The following is a 20,250-nucleotide window of genomic DNA, read 5'->3' as shown; positions in this document are numbered from 1 at the left end:
AATAACAAGAACCACAACTAGACTACAAACTAAAGACTATGGAGGCAAGCCTCACTCACTGGACAACGAGTTGAAGCACTCCATTTTCTTAGAACACGGAGGTCACCGCTTCTGGCAAATGTTTCCCTCAGAATGCTGAGCTGAAAAACATGGGATGGAGGATTTATCTGAGATGCTCACCTAGATGATCAGTACAGTCTAGGGTACTATTTGCCCCGAAGGAGGTGAAGTCTTGCGGTGAGCTCTACGACTGTATTTCTGATTATAATTCTCAAGAGGAAAGTTAACCGTCTGAGTCGCGAGATTACTAAGGAGGAACAACAGTGGTTGTCGGATTGTCTGTACTGTACCACAGATGCATTCGGAACAAAACCGTTTCTGTGGTTTGTATGGGAAAAACATTTAGCCCACAAGATGCACCTCAGTGAGAACATTCTGTAATTGTGCAATGGTGGAGATGCCTGAAACTTCAATGTTTCCATTGGAGTCCAAATAAGAAGTAAGTAGAGTTGGATAGGACACACCCTACGAAAATCATCTGGACTGCTTAACTAGACAGAGAGCAAGAGAGAGAGAGAGAATACACCCAATCCTAAATCATGAGAACCATACACAAACATTCTGTGCAGATATACAATGCATTCGGAAAGTATTCAGACCCCTTCCCTTTTTCCACATTTTGTTACGTTACAGCCTTATTCTAAAATTGATTAAATAAAACTTTTCCCCCATCAATCTACACACAATACCCCATAATGACATAATGAAAACTGGTTTATAGAAATTTTTGCAAATTTATAAAAAATTAAAAACATAAATACCTTATTTATATGTATTTGCTATGAGACTCCAAATTGAGCTCAGATGCATCCTGTTTCTATTGATCATCCTTGAGATTTTTCTACAACTTGATTGGAGTCCACATGTGGTAAATTCAATTGATTGGACATGATTTGGAAAGGCACACACCTGTCTATATAAGGTCCCACAGTTGACAGTGCATGTCAGAGCAAAAACCAAGCCATGACGTCGAAGGAATTGTCCGTAGAGCTCTAAGACAGGATTGTGGCGAGGTACAGATCTGGGGGTTGGGTACCAAAACATTTCTGCAGCTTGGAAGGTCAAAAAAGAACACAGTGGCCTCCATCATTCTTAAATGGAAGAAGTTTGGAAGCATCAAGACTCTTCCTTGAGCTTGCCGCATGGCCAAACTGAGCAATCGGGGAGAACGGCCTTGGTCAGGGAGGTGACCAAGAACCCGATGGTCACTCTGACAGAGCTTCAGAGGTCTTCTATGTTGATGAGAGAACCTTCCAGAAGGACAACCATCTCTGAGGCACTCCACCAATCAGGCCTTTATGGTAGTGTGGCCAGACAAAAGCCACTCCTCAGTAAAAGGCACATGATAGCCCGCTTGGGGTTTGCAAAAAGGCACCTAAAGGACTCTCAGACCATGACAAACAAGGTTATCAGGTTTGATGAAACCAAGAGCGCTCAGACTGGGGCGAAGGTTCACCTCAACAGGACAACGACCCTAAGCACACAGCCGCAGGAGTGGCTTCGGGACAGGTATCTGAATGTCCTTGAGCCCGGACTTGAAGCTATCTAACATATCTGAAGATACCTAAAAATAGCTGTACAGAAATGCTCCCCATCCATCCTGACAGAGCTTGAGAGGATCTGCAGAGAAGAATGGGAGAAACTCCCCAAATACAAGTGTGCCAAGCTTGTAGCGTCATACCCAAGAAGACTCAAGGCTGTAATCGCTGCCAAAGGTGCTTCAACATACTAATGTAGCTAGCCAACCAAGGTGCCTAACTAGCTAGCTCACCAGGCGATATTTAGCTAGCTAGCTAGTTAACATTAGCTCACCTTTCATGTAGTCAGACTTTACTACGTGGTGACATGCTAGTTAACGATCCTTGCCATGGTGCCGTGCTAACGTTAGCTAGTATATCACTACATCAAAAAGTATGACTACAAGAACTGTGAGCTAAGGTTAACTAGCTGGCTTGTCAATAATAAAAGGTCACAACAGTAATTTTGCTAGCCTATGCTGGTTTTCTTTTTACTTGTAAGAAGGGTAACCGGTGTTATACACGTAACTACAGTCAGTGGTTATCTAGTTCATTTTCATAAGCACCTAGCTAACCACAGATCTTTGACGTATTACCCCAAATAGTTTGTTAGCAGCTAGCAAACGGCTTAGCTTATCACACGGCTCCAGCGACGGCTCTTAATTACAGGTTGGAAAACGATAAAATGCACGTGTGCTTATCAGAGTAGTGGTTACAATCCGGTACATAGCACAGAACCATCCTTGCTTCTATCAACAGAGATACCTAAGGTTAGCTAGCTAGCTATAAAGGCCAGGGTAATTTTCAAAAATCTAGTTAAAAAAAATGCTACGGTAGGTTATTTGAAAAATGCTGAACAACAATCAACATGATAAATACACGATATCAATTATGTAATCGAGAAACTACAAAAAGGCTATTATTTACTTGTTATTCTATTTGGCTTGACTTGGTAGGTTACTTGCTACTTGTTGACGTGAGTTTGAATGGAGAAATGGAGGTTTATCCAACCCTTGAAACACTGCCTTGAGTGACTAAGTCAAAGCTTGCGACAGGATGTGTAGTTCTGTATGATAGTCACATTAGCGGCTAATTAGCATTTCATTTAGATGGGGTAAATGCAGGTGAATATATTGATAAAAGTGACCTTGTCCGAGAGAGATTTACACGGTCATCAAAACATCACGCCAGGGTAAGCCTATATGAAACACAGACCTTTTATGAAGTGGTTCTAAAATCCCCTATGGAAAAATGAATGGTGGAAAAACAGTTGGAACAATTTCCGTGTTTGACCTCTAGGTTTTATGGGTATTGTGACTCATACTGTGGTATACTATAGCTTAAGCGTTAAAAAAGGAGGTAGGTCTAGAATTGTATTACCATTCTAGTCAGTGGCCCTTTTTTTTGCCATTGTAATGCATTGGTATCCATAGCAACGGCTCCCGTTTGGGCTGCTCAATGATGCGATATGAAAGAGCTGTTAGCTGACGTTAGCTAGCTGCTTTTTGTCACTCTAAACTCTGACAAACAGCTGTAAGCGTTTACTCTAAGTTGTATGAGTATCCATAGCAACCATAGTATCTATAGCAACAGCTCCGTTTGAGCTGATCAATGATGAGTAGGCCGTCATTGTAAATAAGAATTTGTTCTTAACTGACTTGCCTAGTTAAATAAAGGTTACATTTTACAAAAAAATGGGTTTTATTGAGACATAAGAAACCTGTTAGCTGATGTTAGCTTCTTTTTTCCCCCGTCACTGTAAACTCCTACAAAAACAGCTGTATCGTTAGATCCATTGCGGAAATGTTTGTTCCGCAGACAGATTTCAATTGCAGAGTAGACAGATGGCATACCCTCTAACTTTTTCTCTAACTTATTCGGAAAGTGGTCAAAATGTCAGTTGTTCATAAAAAGTTGAAGAAAATGTTGTTGATGCGGTCACTTAAACAGCTGTAATGTTTGATTGGTACCAAATAATTGTGTTATTGTTTCAGATTTGAATAGCAGAGAAGTAGAGGAAGATGTCATACCCTCTAACTTTTTGTGTTAGTGTTTCGCAAAGTGGTCAAAGTAGCTGATTTGTGTCAAAAGTTGCATTTACAGTGAATGGAAGTTGGAAGTAGTGATGTCACAATGAGGAGCTTTAGAATGTTGAAATGTTGAATGAAGATGGACAAAAAGAAAGACACAAAAATGTCTAGTTTAAAAAGTATAAATAATATTTTAAAAAGTTGTATGCAAGCACATTATTCCAGACCAGTCTGCATATTTTAAAAGTTTGAATGGCGTTTCTAGCTTAAACGGTGTAAGAGGAGTAGCATGCAGAAGAAGAATAATAAGAAAAAGAGGTATGACGAAGATTAAAGTTTTGCTTTGCGAGTCCCACCTAATAAAAAGTATGACGAGAATTTAAAGTCGGGAATAAGAAGAAGTATAACGAATATGTAAAGTTGGGACTTGCGAAGCAAAAGTTTGCCTTTGTAGCAGTACATTCACCACTCTCTCAAACGTTTAACTCTGCCCTCCCACCGCACAGGCCGAGGGACTGGGGTGAAACGAACTACCCCAGCTCGGAGCCCGCTCAATTGAGCAACTAGAGACCCTGCAGACAGTGTGTTTGCGAGATACCGGAAAAAACTGTCCCGGGACTCTACACACATCCCAATACAAACAAAAACTGACTCTCGGAGAAGGAGTGCACAACTGGTAATGTAAATAGTCGCTTATAGCTGCCACCAGAGACTTCTATTGCAGTAATGTTGACGGTTTCTGGCAAGTATTACTTAGCCAGCTAGGATGAAGGAGAACTAACGTTAAACGGAGTAAGAAATACATTACTAACTTCTCATAGGCTACTGGGACAGACAGTGGCGTGGTGCTCACGGGTGATCAGTGGTGTGGCTGAGGAAGGCTGGTAAAGCAGAGGAAGCAAGCAGAGAGGTTAGTACAGTGGTTCCCAAACGTGGGGTCGGAGCCCCTTGTGGGGTCCCCTGAGGAAATCTGTACTAATCTTATCAAACAAGTTAGGAACTTAAAAAAATAAGATATGTTTCATATATGAACATTTCCACATGGCCTATCTTCCATATAGGCCGACATTAAAATGCAAACAATACAGTAAAAAAAATGTCATAGGTTTCTGTTTCGTCTCTGATGCTACGTGTCAGTGTGAATCATTTCTAATATTTCTCCCTTTCAGTGGTATAACATTACAATTGTATAACTAATAGGCTATGTTTTTGTAGACCTTCAGCAGCTAAGGTGATAATGGCTGGGGTCATTTTAGCTTGTTTTGGCTCTTCTCCAAATAGCATATTAAAGTTTTTTAATTGTAAGTGTAACGGATGTGAAATGGCTAGCTAGTTAGCGGTGGTGCGCGCTAATAGCGTTTCAATCGGTTACGTCACTCGCTTTGAGACCTTGAAGTAGTGGTTCCCCTTGCTCTGCAAGTGCCGCGGCCTTTGTGGAGCGATGGGTAACGATGCTTCGTGGGTGACTGTTGTTGATGTGTGCAGAGGGTCCCTGGTTCGCGCCCGAGGGGACGGATGTAAAGTTATACTGTTACATAAATAAATGCAGTAAATGAGCATCAACTTTCAGAAACAGCCACAACTTTCAGAAACACCCCTCCTTCCAGACCTCACTAAAACTCCAATCTTGGTTACGGCCCTGACCATGGTAGCTGTTTGGAGAACAGGGATTTTGTATGGTCTCACCTGACCATGGTAGCTGTTTGGAGAATAGGCATTTTGCATGGTCTCACCTGATGGTGAACTGAGAAACACTGTTTGTAACCCGGCACGAGAGAATACCTGATGTGTCCTACACTCTTTGAAAGTGATCTTCGGCTGTCCCTATAGGAGACCCCTTTTTGGTTCCAGGTAGAAAGAAGCCTTTTGGGATCCATGTAGAACCGCAACTCTTTATGGGCTCCCGAGTGGCACAGCGGTCGAAGGCACTATATCGCAGTGCTAGGGGCATCACTACACAATTCCAGGCTGTATCACAACCGGCCGTGATTGGGAGTCCCATAGGGCGGTGCACAATTGGCCCAGTGTCGTCTGGGTTAGGGTTTGGTTGGGGTGGGCCGTCATTGTAAATAAGAATTTGTTCTTAGCTGACTTTTTATTAGATTTTTTTATTTAACCTTTATTTAACTAGGCAAGTCAGTTAAGAACAAATTCTTATTTTCAATGACATTGCCTAGTTAAATTAAAAAATTTAAATAAAATAAAAACTCTCTGGAAAGGGTTCTACATGGAACCAAATGGGTGATACCTGAAACCAAAAAAGGGTTATCCTATGGGGACTACCGAAAAACCCTTTTGGGTTGTAGCACCTTTTTTTCTAAGAGTGTACTGATTATGATGATGGGTCAAGATGTGAGAGAACACTGTTTGTAGCCCACTAGCATGCTTTTTAAAGGCTACAAAGGAAGTTAAGGCTGGCTTTCACTTTTTATCTGTGTTCCATAATGGAATGTCTTGACTTTTTCGTCCTCCCTAAAACTGTACTGATTAAGTTGTGATTAAGCTGATAGAAAGTTTCAAGTTCTCTCAGTTAGCAGAGCCGTGTTTGTTTTTGCTCCTGTAATCTCAGAATACGATTGTAAGAATTGTTGGTACTACGCCTTGAATTGTTGGTACTATGCCTTTTGATGTCTGACATGGTGTCATCTGATCATTCTACAGCAATTTGTGAATGACATTGTTGAATCATTTGTTTCCTATCTCTATCTCTACTTGTTTCCTATCTCTACTCTAACGTTTTGTGAGTAAATACACTCAGGTTATTAAAATATAATACAGTATTGTGCATTAAGTAGCCTATTTTATTCTAAAGCCATTGGATGTAGCCCACACTATTTATTTTTTTCTTGTTATTTCAAAGTGTAGAAGAGTTGTTCCACGGAGTGAATCCTTTTTGTGTAGTGTAACTTGTTGAAAAAGGACGTTTGATTTCACCAAATTTGAACGTTCTGTCATGAAGAGCACATGTTCAACTTAATAAAAAACATGTTTTCCCATCTTAAAGCTTCAATATGTAACTTATAACTAATCTATAAGTGAGTTATAGATCTGTCACTCTCATTGAAAGCATGTCTAAGAAGCGGTAGATCTGTTCTATGTGCGCTATTTATATGCTTCCCATTCCTAAGTTTAGTTTTTGCTTTACTTTCGGTTTTGTACACCAGCCTCAAACAGCTGAAAATACAATATTTTTGGTTAATGAAAATATATCTCTCAGCATTTTAAATTGTATAATGATTCTCTACACATAATTCCCCCCAAAATTGTACCCTTATTTTACCAGGTAAGTTGACTGAGAACACATTCTCATTTACAGCAATGACCTGGGGAATAGTTATAGGGGGGAGGATGAGGGCCAGATTGGTACGAGGGCCAGTTTGGTACGAGGGCCAGATTGGTACGAGGGCCAGACTGGTACTAGGGCCAGATTGGGAATTTAGCCAGGACACCGTGGTTAACACCCCTACTCTTATGATAAGTGCCATGGGATCTTTAGTGACCACAGAGAGTCAAGACATCTGTTTAACGTCCCATCTGAAAGACGGCACCCTACACAGGGCAAGATCCCCAATCACCGGGGCATTTTTTTTAGACCAGAGGAAAGAGTGCCTCCTACTTGCCATACGAGAAGCCTTTTTAGTTCCTTTTACTGCACACATTTAGTTTCATAATTTTAAAAGATATTGCATCTCCTCCTTTTTGGAAGATTGTGGCTTTCTGATAATGTATCAATAATAACAAATAAAAATGTTCAATACAAGTTGGGCATAAACAAAAATTTGACCGTCTCTCAAACCTGATTCTGCGGCCCATTCTTCCCGCACTGTCACTGTCCTCAAGCCCACTGTCCTCACAATCAGAGGGTATGCTCGATTAGGCTCCTTTCGCCCATAGAATGTCCCTGTGTTCATTGCCTGTGAAGGCTGGGAATGTCAGTGGATATGTTGGCGTACCATTGACCAAGGCCATCATTTTACATCAAATTATATGTCATTCATTGAGCATTATATTGCCCTGAAAAGTTGTCTACTAAACAACATTTCCCTGAGGCAACAAAAAAAGTAGCCTCTCTTAACAAAAATAATATTTTTTTTTTGAAATATACAGTACCAGTCAAAAGTTTGGACACGCCTACTAATTCAAGGGTTTTTCTTTATTTTTTCTATGTTCTCTATTGTAGAATAATAGTGAAGACATCAAAACTATGAAATAACACATATATCTATGTACATATCTACATATCATGTAGTAACTAAAAAAGTAAAAAATATATTTTATATTTGAGATTCTTCAAGGTAGCCACCCTTTGCCTTGATGACAGCTTTGCACACTCTTGGCATTCTCTCAACCAGCTTCATGAGGTAGTCACCTGAAATGCATTTCAATTAACAGGTGTGCCTTGTTAAAAGTTAATTTGTTGAATTCCTTTCCTTCTTAATGTGTTTGAGCCAATCAGTTGTGTTGTGACAAGGTAGGGGTGGTATACAGAAGATAGCCCTATTTGGTGAAAGAACAAGTCCATATTATGGCAAGAACAGCTCAAATAAGCAAAGAGAAACGACAGTCCATCATTACTTTAAGACATGAAGGTCAGTCAATCTGATAAATCTCCAGAACTTTGAAAGTTTCTTCAAGTGCAGTCGCATTAACCATCAAGGACTATCATGAAACTGGCTCTCATGAGGTCCGCCACAGGAAAGGAATACCCAGAGTTACCTCTGCTGCGGAGGATAAGTTCATTAGAGTTACTAGCCTCAGACATTGCAGCCCAAATAAATGCTTCACAGAGTTCAAGTAACAGACACATCTCAACATCAACTGTTCAGAGGAGACTGCGTGAATCAGGCCTTCATGCTCGAATTGCTGCAAAGAAACCACTACTAAAGGACACCAATAATAAGAAGAGACTTGCTTAGGCCAAGAAACATGAGCAATGGACATAAGACCGGTAGAAATCTGTCCTTTGGTCGGATGAGTTGATTTTTTGTTCCAACCACCGTGTCTTTGTGAGACGCAGAGTAGGTGGACGGTGAACGGATGATCTCCGCATGTGAAGCATGGAGGAGGAAGTGTGATGTTGTGGGGGTGCTTTGCTGGAGACACTGTCTGTGATTTATTTAGAATTCAAGGCACACTTAACCAGCATGGCTCCCACAGAATTCTGCAGCGATACGCCATCCCATCTGGTTTGCGCTGAGTGGGACGTTCATTTGTTTTTCAACAGAACAATGACCCAACACATCTCCAGGCTGTGTAAGGGCTATTTGACCAAGAAGGAGAGTGATGGAGTGCTGCAGCATATGACCTGGCCTTCACAATCACCTGACCTCGACCCAATTGAGATGGTTGGGATGAGTTGGACCGCAGAGTGAAGGAAAAGCAGCCAACAAGTGCTCAGCATATGTGGGAACTCCTTCAAGACTGTTGGAAAAGCTACTTTAATGAATATAAAATCTCAAATATATTTTGATTTGTTTCACACTTTTTTGGTTACTACAGAATTCCATATGTGTTCTTTCATAGTTTTGATGTTTACACTATTATTCTACAATGTAGAAAATAGTGAAATAAAGAAAAACCCTTGAATGAGTAGGCGTGTCCAAACTTTTGACTGGTACTGTATATAAAAACAAAATATATTAAAAAAAACAATAAAATATGCTTCTTTAGAGGTTATTACACTATAACTTTTTTTTGTCAATTTATCTCTTGAAACATGCAAAATAATTACATGTAACGTTACTGTACTTTTCACTCACACAATGCACTCGGGTCGCTATTGGTTCCTGATTCTTTCAGTCGGTATGGTGTCTCAATTGGGGACACCATACAGACTTCTGGACCTCATTAGATTGTTTACAGACATGTCATCACATATTGTCATCACATATTGTCATGTGTAGGAATTTAAACAAATATATATGGGTAGTGTGAGGGGATAAAATGTTTCCTGTTGCCGATGTGCAGTAGAGGGTTAAAAATCAGATTTATTGAATTTTCCATATGGTCTATATTAAAGGGCACTTAGTTTAATATAACAGGCATTTAAAATTAATTTCGTGGAATGACCCACAAAAAAGATTTAACCTACTTTGTCTTGAATATTCTCCAGACTAACTCTATCATCTAATCTTTTTAGACTAATGTTTTCATCGCTTGGAGCCTCAGGTGATATAACTGGGTTTTCTGAAGGGCCACATTCATTCTATAAAATGTATGATATCACATATCCTCCTATTGATTCAAATAATAGGTCACATAATTGCAGAAGAGGTGATTTCTCTGAAACCTGCCTGCTAAAAGTGGTACGCCGTGTAGTAGTTTATGTCTCTGCAAATTGGGGTGCCACAATATGCAACCCGTGTCATTTTTTGCAGAGGCCTGTCAGTATGGAAATGACGCGCTCGGGATCTTTGGCGAGACCATAAATTATTCTCTTGCTAACCACCGTGTTCTCATTGTTAGGATCAAGGAAAGGACAAGACAGCCCATTTGCTGCGGTCAGTGTTGTGCGCTCCGCAGTGTGTGAGAACAGTGAATGCTGATCTGAGAAGTCGGATAGTGCGATAGTGGGTTGGATAGTGGTCGCAGCTCCGGGTTGGGAAGAGACAATTTCACAACAGTGACATCACCTCTGATCTGCGCATTTAGGCTACAATCGGCACAAGGTGGGACAGTCAGAAAAGCACAAGCCCTGGGTTATCCTCGAGAAAAAGGGAAGCATAGGGACACAAATGTGAGTGACACAGCGACACAGGTGCAGTGAAATCAAACTGGCGGTGCTCTTAGGATGCAGAAGTCACCCGTGGAAGATGCAAACTTCCTCTCCAAATATTTCTTCTGGTAAGGAATGATATGTTTTCTTCATCTATGTGCCGGCTGATTTGACGCGTAAATGAACCATGGAATGATTTTCTAGACGTGGTTGCCAGATTTGGAGAGCGCACTGTTGTTGAAAGGGGACCAGGTCAGGTCAAGGCAGGTCCCATGAATCTTACTTATTATTTTATAGATGTTTCAATGGTCACTTTTAGGGCAACTATGCACCATAGACAGTTTCTGTGTCCTGTTTTGCTCTGAGAGGAAATTCCAGCAGCCCCTTTGCGCTCCAGTGCATCACGTGTCGATTGTCCTCCAACTTTCATAATGATTATCTTTGTATGAAATGTGTAATTGATACTAAACATCTTTCGTCATTTTTCAGGCGAGTAAAAGACTTCTACATTGTCATCTTGTAGCCTACAATAGGCCTACTCACCACACGCTTCCTGACATTAGAAAAGCCCATGTCATCCCAAAACTCATTATAATGCACATAGTCTACTCAGGATTGCCTATATATTTTTTAAACAAATAGATATTCAGCTATCTTTTAACTATCTATATAGCTATCTAAGATGTAGTAGGCCTAATCCTCCAGCTACATACACTCTGCTATTTGCTTGCTGTTTGATTTTGTCACCCTATAGATATGACTGGGCGTTTGTTTAATTAATTTATACATTTATCTGTGGTCAACTTCGGAGGACATTGATCTATGTAGGTACCTCAGAAGTAGGCTATATTCTATATTCTATACACGCTGTATAGCTACTCACTTGTTGTGAGTTTCCCACTGCAAAAACTGGTTGAATCAACGTTGTTTACATGTCATTTTAAAATAAGGTTAAATCAACGTGGAAAACTGATTGGATTTGCAAAATCCAACGACATGGCGATATTAAAATTAAAATTAAAAAAAAGTAATGTTGAATTATAATGAATTGATAACTCCATCAAATGTAAATTTAAACAGGACTTTGAAATGATGTCTGTGCTCAGTGGGATAATGTGTTCGCTTGTGTGAGTGGAGAAATGTGATAGGAGTTCATTACCAACCTAACCTCCTATACCCATTTGGTTGTTTTGCAGGTGGACATCTCCACTGTTGAGGAAGGGCTTCAGAAAGAAGTTGGAGTTGACAGATGTTTATAAAGCACCATATTTTGATCTCGCAGACAATCTTTCTGAACGACTAGAAAGGTTTGTATCAGCCAAAGTGCCTCACTTTATGAAAATGTAAGGCACGGTGGACTCATATTAAATTGATATAACCATTTTATAACTATTATTCTTAATCTAAATCAGAATCACAGATGTGTGCGGCATTGGAAGTTACTAAATACAAAATGAGAAACTAATTGGATTACACACATGTAGGCACATACAGTAGCCTACTTAGAGAACCTATTTGTACTTATGTCTTATAGTTATTCATTTGATTCCAGCCATATGAATGATATAGAACACAACATATTTTGATAGAGGATTAGCCTCATGCTATATCAATATATCAAATTGAGTGCTCCTGTTGGCATTGTTGTTGGTCCCTTCTTTGTTGTTGTCTTGTTGAGTTGTGAGAGTTGATCATTCATGTTTCTTACTGCCCTTTAAGTGTATTTACTGTAATAACCCCCCATCCATTCCACCGCCCATCCAATGATTGCAATGATTAGCTAAGGAACTGGAAATTCTAGACAGACAACCCCAAACTTAAATATGGGATGGTTTTTCGTTGGAAGTGGACAGACAAACATAAACCTTAGCGTGTCCCAAACAAACACACTGGAGACGGGATGAGTCAGGCTGGGCTCTCTCTCTCTAACGTCCGCCTCTCAATTCAATTCAATGGGCTTTATTGGCATGGGAAACATGTGTTAACATTGCCAAAGCAAGTGAGGTAGATAATATACAAAAATGAAATAAACAATCAAAATTAACAGTAAACATTTTTCAAAACAATAAAGACATTACAAATGTCATATTATGTATATATACAGTGTTGTAACAATGTACAAATGTTTAAAGTACACAAGGGGAAATAAATAAGCATAAATATGGGTTGTATTTACAATGGTGTTTGTTCTTCACTGGTTGCCCTTTTCTTGTGGCAACAGGTCACAAATCATGCTGCTGTGATGGCACACTGTGGAATTTCACCCAGTAGATATGGGAGTTTATCAAAATTGGGTTTGTTTTCGAATTCTTTGTGGATCTGTGTAATCTCTCTCAATCTCACTTTCTCTCCAATCCCTCTGTCCCTTTCTTTCTCTAAGTCTCTCCCCTTTCCCTTTCCCCTCACTGTATGTGCCCTCTCCTCTCCGCTCTGTCCCCGTTATTTAAGAGCAAGTAAATGTCACACCTTTGAGAGGATTGTAGAAAGAACAAAGAAAAAAGGGAAGGATCTTAGGCCACCCGTTAAATGCCGCCCGTGTTTTCGCCCCCGAAACAATGCAAACACAACCCTTCCCCATGATGACCCTGCTGCGGGGGCCCCTATGGGGCGGGGGCAGGGGCAGCGTCACGGTAAAGGGTGCCAGCAGCCCTCTAAATGGGTGTTAAAGTCGACCTTTAAAAGGGCCAGATGCCCGGAGAGTGATAAATGATCGGGTCATTTTTTAAATCTGCCAAATACTGTTGGTAGCTGCATGGGAATTTGAACTTTACATTGAATTAACAGGTTGGTATGGTCCCTCAATCTATGATGCGCACACGTGTTCTCTTACACTCTCTTTCTCTGTCTCTCAATCTCTCACTGTTTCTCTCTCTTTCTCTGTCTCTCTTTCTCTCTCAATCTCTCACTGTTTCTCTCTCTTTCTCTGTCTCTCTTTCTCTCAATCTCTCACTGTTTCTCTCTCTTTCTCTGTCTCTCTTTCTCTCTCAATCTCTCACTGTTTCTCTCTCTTTCTCTGTCTCTCTTTCTCTCTCAATCTCTCACTGTTTCTCTCTCTTTCTCTGTCTCTCTTTCTCTCTCAATCTCTCACTGTTTTTCTCTCTTTCTCTGTCTCTCTTTCTCTCTCAATCTCTCACTGTTTCTCTCTCTTTCTCTGTCTCTCTTTCTCTTTCAATCTCTCACTTTCTCTCTCTTTCTCTGTCTCTCTTTCTCTCTCAATCTCTCACTGTTTCTCTCTCTTTCTCTTTCTCTCTCAATCTCTCAGTCTCTCACTGTTTCTCTCTCTTTCTCTGTCTCTCTTTCTCTCTCAATCTCTCACTGTTTCTCTCTCTTTCTCTGTCTCGCTTTCTCTCTCAATCTCTCACTGTTTCTCTCTCTTTCTCTGTCTCTCTTTCTCTCTCAATCTCTCACTGTTTCTCTCTCTTTCTCTGTCTCTCTTTCTCTCTCAATCTCTCACTGTTTCTCTCTCTTTCTCTGTCTCTCTTTCTCTCTCAATCTCTCACTGTTTCTCTCTCTTTCTCTGTCTATCTCTCTCTCTCAATCTCTCACTCTCTTGCTCTGTCTCTCTCACTCTCAATCTCTTTCTCTCTCTCTCTCTCTCTCTCTCTCTCTCTCTCTCTCTCTCTCTCTCTCTCTCTCTCTCGCTCTCTCACTTTCTCTCTCTCTTTCTCTGTCTCTCTTTCTCAATCTCTCACTCTGTCTCTATCTATCTCTCTCTCTCAATCTCTCTCTTTCTCTCTCACACATTTTTTTCCTCCTCCATTTTTCTTATAAATGTTGTCATCTTTTTCTCTTTCCTCTTGTTCTCCCTCGTTTGTTAAGGTCTCTGCACTCCGTTTAATAAATTAACCAAATCACCCAGGTTATACACCAGTGCCCTGAACAATGTGCCCCTACTTTTACTGTTAGCTAATGTGTGTGTTTTTGAACAGTTTCTAACTCCTCTGGTCTGTGTTCTTGGTGTAGAGAATGGGATCGAGAAGTGGCATCGGCCAAGAAGAAGCCTCGGCTCTTGCGGGCACTCTCCCGTTGTTTCCTCTGGCCTTTTGTGTTCTACGGAATCCTGCTGTACTTTGGGGTGAGTCCATCTCTCCGCGTAAAGCACAGTTGGCCAACGGTTACCTGGAGAGGCTGCAGTTTAACAGTCTATTTGATCATGTGTGTTGGAGCTGGGCTGAAGCAAAAGCCTGCACACATTGTGGGCACCGGAGTTTGCCACGTTTGTCAAAAAAGCCTCCATACTTTATTAGTACGATACCAAATGATGAATCACTTTGTATTTAAAATGTAGGTCACTGTTTGGTTCTTATTATAGTGTTATTTCACCCAGCACCTAAGTATACTGTGATACGCACATGACAATATCTCGCATATGAGAACATGTCATGTATTGTGACAGCAGACGTGTTATACCATTGCTAGGGTTGTGTGTGTGATCAATTCCATTTAAATTCAGGAGGGAAATGGAAATTTCCAATTAAAGATTTTTTTTTTAAAAGCGCCCATTTATTGTCAATGAGGAGTTGACAAGGAGTTCAAATTCACTTCCTAAATTGATGGAGGGAGTTGGAACTGGAATGGAACTGACCTCAACCCAACCCAGGCTGGCTGTTAGCCTGTTCTGTCCTGTACGTGTGTGTTACTTACTAGTGAATTAGTGGCATGACCAGAGTATTGAGAAGATGCATGTGTCACTGCAGTGTGAGTATCCCAGTGTCCCCGGCTTGGAGAGGAAGCTGACGTCAGTAGCAGGTCTTGCGTAACCTAGTGGTGTGGGGTGTACCCCGTGGAACCTTCTAGGAATGCCCATCAGTTCAGTTCAGAGTTGATTGTAAATAAGACTAGAGGTATCAGCAAGGTACATCATTAAGACAATGATATCAAGCTGCCACTAAATTGTATTTTGTAGGATAGATTCTGAAGTCTTTACATCAACGTCTCTGGATGTTGTTTTTTTCTCTTTTCTTACAGGAGGCGTCGAAGACAGTGCAGCCCCAGCTCCTGGGTCGTATAATCGGCTCGTTTGACCCCATCCATGCCCCTGAGCGGGAGCAGGGTTACTACCTAGCCCTGGGTCTCTGTCTTCTCTTCACTGCTCGCTTCCTGCTCCTGCAGCCAGCCATCTTTGGACTGCACCACCTGGGCATGCAGATACGCATCGCTCTCTTCAGCCTCATCTATAAGAAGGTGTGTGGGGGGGGGGGGGGGGGGGGTGGTGTGTGTGTTTGTGTGGGCAGGGTGTGGGTGTGTGTATGGGCACATCTTTGGCATGCCACCACCTTGGCAGGCATGAAGATCTACATTGCCCTCTTCAGTGTAGCCAGACTCTTGTGTGAGGGTCGGGCTGTGTGGCTGCCACACCCTCTTAGTGTCACACTGCAGCCTCTCCTGCTTCAGCTTTTTAACCCTTTGTGTCTGTCCGTGTCTGTCCTAACCCCTGACCTTTGACACTTCAGACTCTGAAGCTGTCCAGCCGGGTCCTGGACAAGATCAGCACAGGTCAGCTGGTCAGCCTGATGTCAGCCCACCTCAACAAACTGGATGAGGTAAGAACCACCCAACTCATCTGCTGTACTAACCCTAACCTCAACCTCAATAATCTCGATGAGAACTAAGGACCTAAGTAATCTACTTTTTAACTGTCAGTTTACCAGGTTAGTCGACTGAGAATGCATTCTCCTCTATAACAATGATGTCAAGAAGAGCATTGTCTTATGTCAGAAAGCGTGATTTTCTTCACCGTTGCATAAGAGTGACGAAACGTGTCAGAAGACAATGGGGGAAAAGTTTCAGTGGTGAAAAGGTGGGGGATTTGAATGAGCCAGTTAGTTAGGGGATAGTTAGGTGGCCATGGTGGTATGAGGGGACCAGGTTGAAGGGGCCAGGTTGGGCCAGTATACTGTAGTCAAGGGCAGGAATGACATTTTGCAATCTCAACTACTTTGAATCATTGTTGCATCGTCATCCAAACACCAAGCTATGCTTTCTACGAATTGAGACACCACAACTCTAGCTGTGCTCCCAGGAATATCTCCCAATTGAACTATGTGGTAACAAACAAACTGCAGCATGGGCCGAATCCCAGCTCGAGATACATACGCAGCCAGGCAACTCCGACCTCCCTGTAAAATCATACATCATGCAGATGTCAATGAGAGAAGGACGTAAAAAATGTGAGTCACACTCCAAGCACATTTCTCCACTCCGGTTAGGCTTGGGCATGAGTCCTATGTCAGTGCTCAGTGGTGGAAAACAAGTGAAGCCAGCCATTTGTCAAGCCAACATGGGATGAGAGGGGTGTGTAATTTAGCCGTAGCTAGGATAGTGAAGGCTGAACGTTAGGAGTCCTAGAGCAGGGGTGTTGAATGTCAATACACTCTGCTACCTGCTCCTAGGCAATTATCACCTGGATTGGATGTGGCTTCAAACTCTCACTTGTTCCCAAGCTCTCTCTTCTCCTCTCTTGTGGCTTAGCCCAAAGCTATCCCTACCAACTAGTTTACATTGCCAAGCCCTACCATCTAGGCTTTTCGGATAAAGGGGTAGACGGTTAACAATTGAATTGATTTCGGGCACTCTGAAACAAATCTCACATGTGCGCAGGCCAGTTAGATTGTATTGTTTTATTCAACTTCATATTCATCATCTCCAGCACCACCCCAACATCAACATATGTGACCCACCGTCTCTTTTCAGTCTTATGTCCTACAATTTGAAATTGTGTTGTTTTACATTGGATAAAGGTACAGACTCAGATCTTCAAAATGGCGTATCATACACTGTCGTTAGTGTAACGGGTGTCTAGATCTTCCTCCTCCTCGGACGAGGAGAGGAGAGAAGGATCGGAGGACCAAAATGCAGCGGGTTGTGAATACATAATGATTTATTTACAGACGAAGACTAAAACACGAAGAACACTTGAAATGATTACAAAATAACAAAACGAAAACGTAGACAGACCTGAACTCAGAGAACTTACATGAAACACGAAGAACGCACGAACAGGTACAGGCTACAACAAAACGAACGAACGAACAAACCGAAACAGTCCCGTGTGGTGCGCAGACACAGACACGGAAGACAACCACCCACAACAATCAATGTGAAAACACCTACCTTAATATGGCTCTCAATCAGAGGAAATGAAAACCACCTGCCTCTAATTGAGAACCATATCAGGTCACCCTTTAACAAACATAGAAACACATAACATAGACTACCCACCCAAACTCACGCCCTGACCGTCAAACACATACAAAATAACAGAAAACCGGTCAGGAACGTGACATAACCCCCCCCTCAAGGTGCGTACTCCGAACGCACCACCAAAAGTCTAGGGGAGGGTCTGGGTGGGCGTCTGACCACGGTGGTGGCTCAGGCTCTGGGCGAGGTCCCCACCCCACCATAGTCAATCCCAGCTTACGTCTCCCCCTTAGAATGACCAACCTCATATTACACCCACTTAATTTAAATGGTAACCTTAAGACAAGGGGCAGCACCGGGATAAGGTAGCTCAGGACAGAGAGATAGCTCAGGACAGAGAGGTAGGTCAGGATAGAGAGGTAGCTCAGGATAGAGGGGCAACTCCGGACTGAAGGGCAGCTCCGGACAGAGAGACAGCTCTGGACTGAGGGGCAGTTCTGGATAAATGGCAGCTCTGGGCTGAGGGGCAGCTCATGACTGGCTGACGGCTCTGGACGCTCATGGCTAGCTGACGGCTCTGGACGCTCATGGCTGGCTGACGGCTCTGGACGCTCATGGCTGGCTGACGGCTCTGGACGCTCATGGCTGGCTGACGGCTCTGGACGCTCATGGCTGGCTGACGGCTCTGGACGCTCATGGCTGGCTGACGGCTCTGGACGCTCATGGCTCGCTGACGGCTCTGGACGCTCATGGCTCGCTGACGGCTCTGGACGCTCATGGCTCGCTGACGGCTCTGGACGCTCATGGCTCGCTGACGGCTCTGGACGCTCATGGCTGGCTGACGGCTCTGGACGCTCATGGCTGGCTGACGGCTCTGGACGCTCATGGCTGGCTGACGGCTCTGGACGCTCATGGCTCGCTGACGGCTCTGGACGCTCATGGCTCGCTGACGGCTCTGGACGCTCATGGCTCGCTGACGGCTCTGGACGCTCATGGCTGGCTGACGGCTCTGGACGCTCATGGCTGGCTGACGGCTCTGGACGCTCATGGCTCGCTGACGGCTCTGGCAGATCCTGTCTGGTTGGCGGCTCTGGCAGATCCTGTCTGGTTGGCGGCTCTGGCAGATCCTGTCTGGTTGGCGGCTCTGGCAGATCCTGTCTGGTTGGCGGCTCTGGCAGATCCTGTCTGGTTGGCGGCTCTGGCAGATCCTGACTGACGAATGGCTCTAGCGGCTCCTGACTGACTAACGGCTCTGACGGCTCGGGACAGACGGGCGGCTCTAATGGCTCGGGACAGACGGATGGCTCAGACGGCACTGGGCAGACGGATGGCTCAGATGGCGCTGGGGAGACGGATGGCTCAGATGGCGCTGGGGAGACGGATGGCTCAGATGGCACTGGGGAGACGGATGGCTCTGGCCGGATGAGGCGCACTGTAGGCCTGGTGCGTGGTGCCGGAACTGGAGGCACCGGGCTAAGGACACGCACCTTCAGGCTAGTGCGGGGAGCAGGGACAGGGCACACTGGACTCTCAAAACGCACTATGGACCTGGTGCGTGGTACCGGCACTGGTGGCACCGGGCTGAGGGCACGCACATCAGGACGAGTACGGGGAGAAGGAACAGTGTGTACAGGGCTCTGGAGACGCACCTGAGGCTTGGTGCGTGGTGCCGGAACTGGTGGTACCGGACTGGAGACACGCACCTCAAGGCTAGTGCGGGGAGCGGGAACAGGACACACTGAGTTCTCAAAGCGCACTATAGGACTGGTGCGTGGTACCGGGACTGGTGGTACCGGGCTGAGGGCACGCACCTCAGAACGAGTGTGGGGAGAAAGATCAGTGCGTACAGGGCTCTGGATACGCACATGAGGCTTGGTGCGTGGTGCCGGAACTGGAGGTACTGGGCTGGAGACACGCACCACAGGGAGAGTGCGTGGAGGAGGAACAGGGCTCTGGAGACGCACTGGAAGCCTGGTGCGTGGTGTAGGCACTGGTGGTACTGGTCTGGAGCGGGGAGGTGGCGCCGGAAATACCGGACCGTGCAGGCGTACTGGCTCCCTTGAGCACTGAGCCTGCCCAACCTTACCCGGTTGTATGCTCCCCGTCGCCCGACCAGTGCGGGGAGGTGGAATAACCCGCACCGGGCTATGTAGGCGAACCGGGGACACCATGCGTAAGGCTGGTGCCATGTAAGCCGGCCCGAGGAGACGTACTGGTGGCCAGATATGTAGGGCCGGCTTCATGACATCCGGCTCAATACTCAATCTAGCCCGGCCGATACGAGGAGCTGGTATGTACCGCACCGGGCTGTGCACACGTACAGGAGACACCATGCGCTCTACTGCGTAACATGGTGTCTGCCCGTACTCTCGCTCTCCACGGTAAGTACAGGGAGTGGGCGCAGGTCTCCTACCTGACTTCGCCACTCTCCCTTCTAGCCCCCCCCCCAAGAAATTTTTGGGGTTTACTTACAGGCTTCCTTGCTAGTCGCGTACCCTCATAACTCCGGTTCCTCTCTCCGGTTGCCTCTGCTCTCCTAATCGCCTCCAGCTGTTCCCATGGGAGGCGATCTCTTCCAGCCAGGATCTCCTCCCATGTGTAGCAACCCTTGCCGTCCAAAACATCCTCCCATTTCCACGAGTCCTGGTTATTTTGTTGCGCTCTCCCCCGTCGCTTGGTCCTAGGTTGGTGGGTGGTTCTGTAACGGGTGTCTAGATCTTCCTCCTCCTCGGACGAGGAGAGGAGAGAAGGATCGGAGGACCAAAATGCAGCGGGTTGTGAATACATA

The 20,250-nt window shown here is 44.1% G+C and overlaps 1 protein-coding gene across 2 annotated transcripts in view; it reads left to right on the top strand.

Annotated features, from left to right (window-relative positions):
* Nucleotides 1-10,280: 10,280 nt before the first annotated feature.
* The window catches only part of LOC120066717 (cystic fibrosis transmembrane conductance regulator-like), a 74,590-nt gene continuing 64,620 nt past the window's right edge, over nt 10,281-20,250 (top strand). The window contains exons 1-5 of one of the 2 annotated variants that reach the window (XM_039018177.1): nt 10,281-10,450; nt 11,519-11,629; nt 14,286-14,397; nt 15,291-15,506; nt 15,776-15,865. In XM_039018177.1, coding sequence (XP_038874105.1) covers nt 10,398-10,450; nt 11,519-11,629; nt 14,286-14,397; nt 15,291-15,506; nt 15,776-15,865 — 582 coding nt within the window. In that variant the 5' untranslated portion in view covers nt 10,281-10,397. The remainder of the gene's footprint in view (nt 10,451-11,518; nt 11,630-14,285; nt 14,398-15,290; nt 15,507-15,775; nt 15,866-20,250) is intronic. The other variant, XM_039018179.1, reaches the window with a different exon arrangement.

This window comes from Salvelinus namaycush, chromosome 21 (genome assembly GCF_016432855.1).
Source record: "Salvelinus namaycush isolate Seneca chromosome 21, SaNama_1.0, whole genome shotgun sequence".
Taxonomy (NCBI): domain Eukaryota; kingdom Metazoa; phylum Chordata; class Actinopteri; order Salmoniformes; family Salmonidae; genus Salvelinus; species Salvelinus namaycush.
The sequence above is the reverse complement of the archived record's forward strand: the minus strand, read 5'-3'. Positions and strand labels throughout refer to the sequence as shown.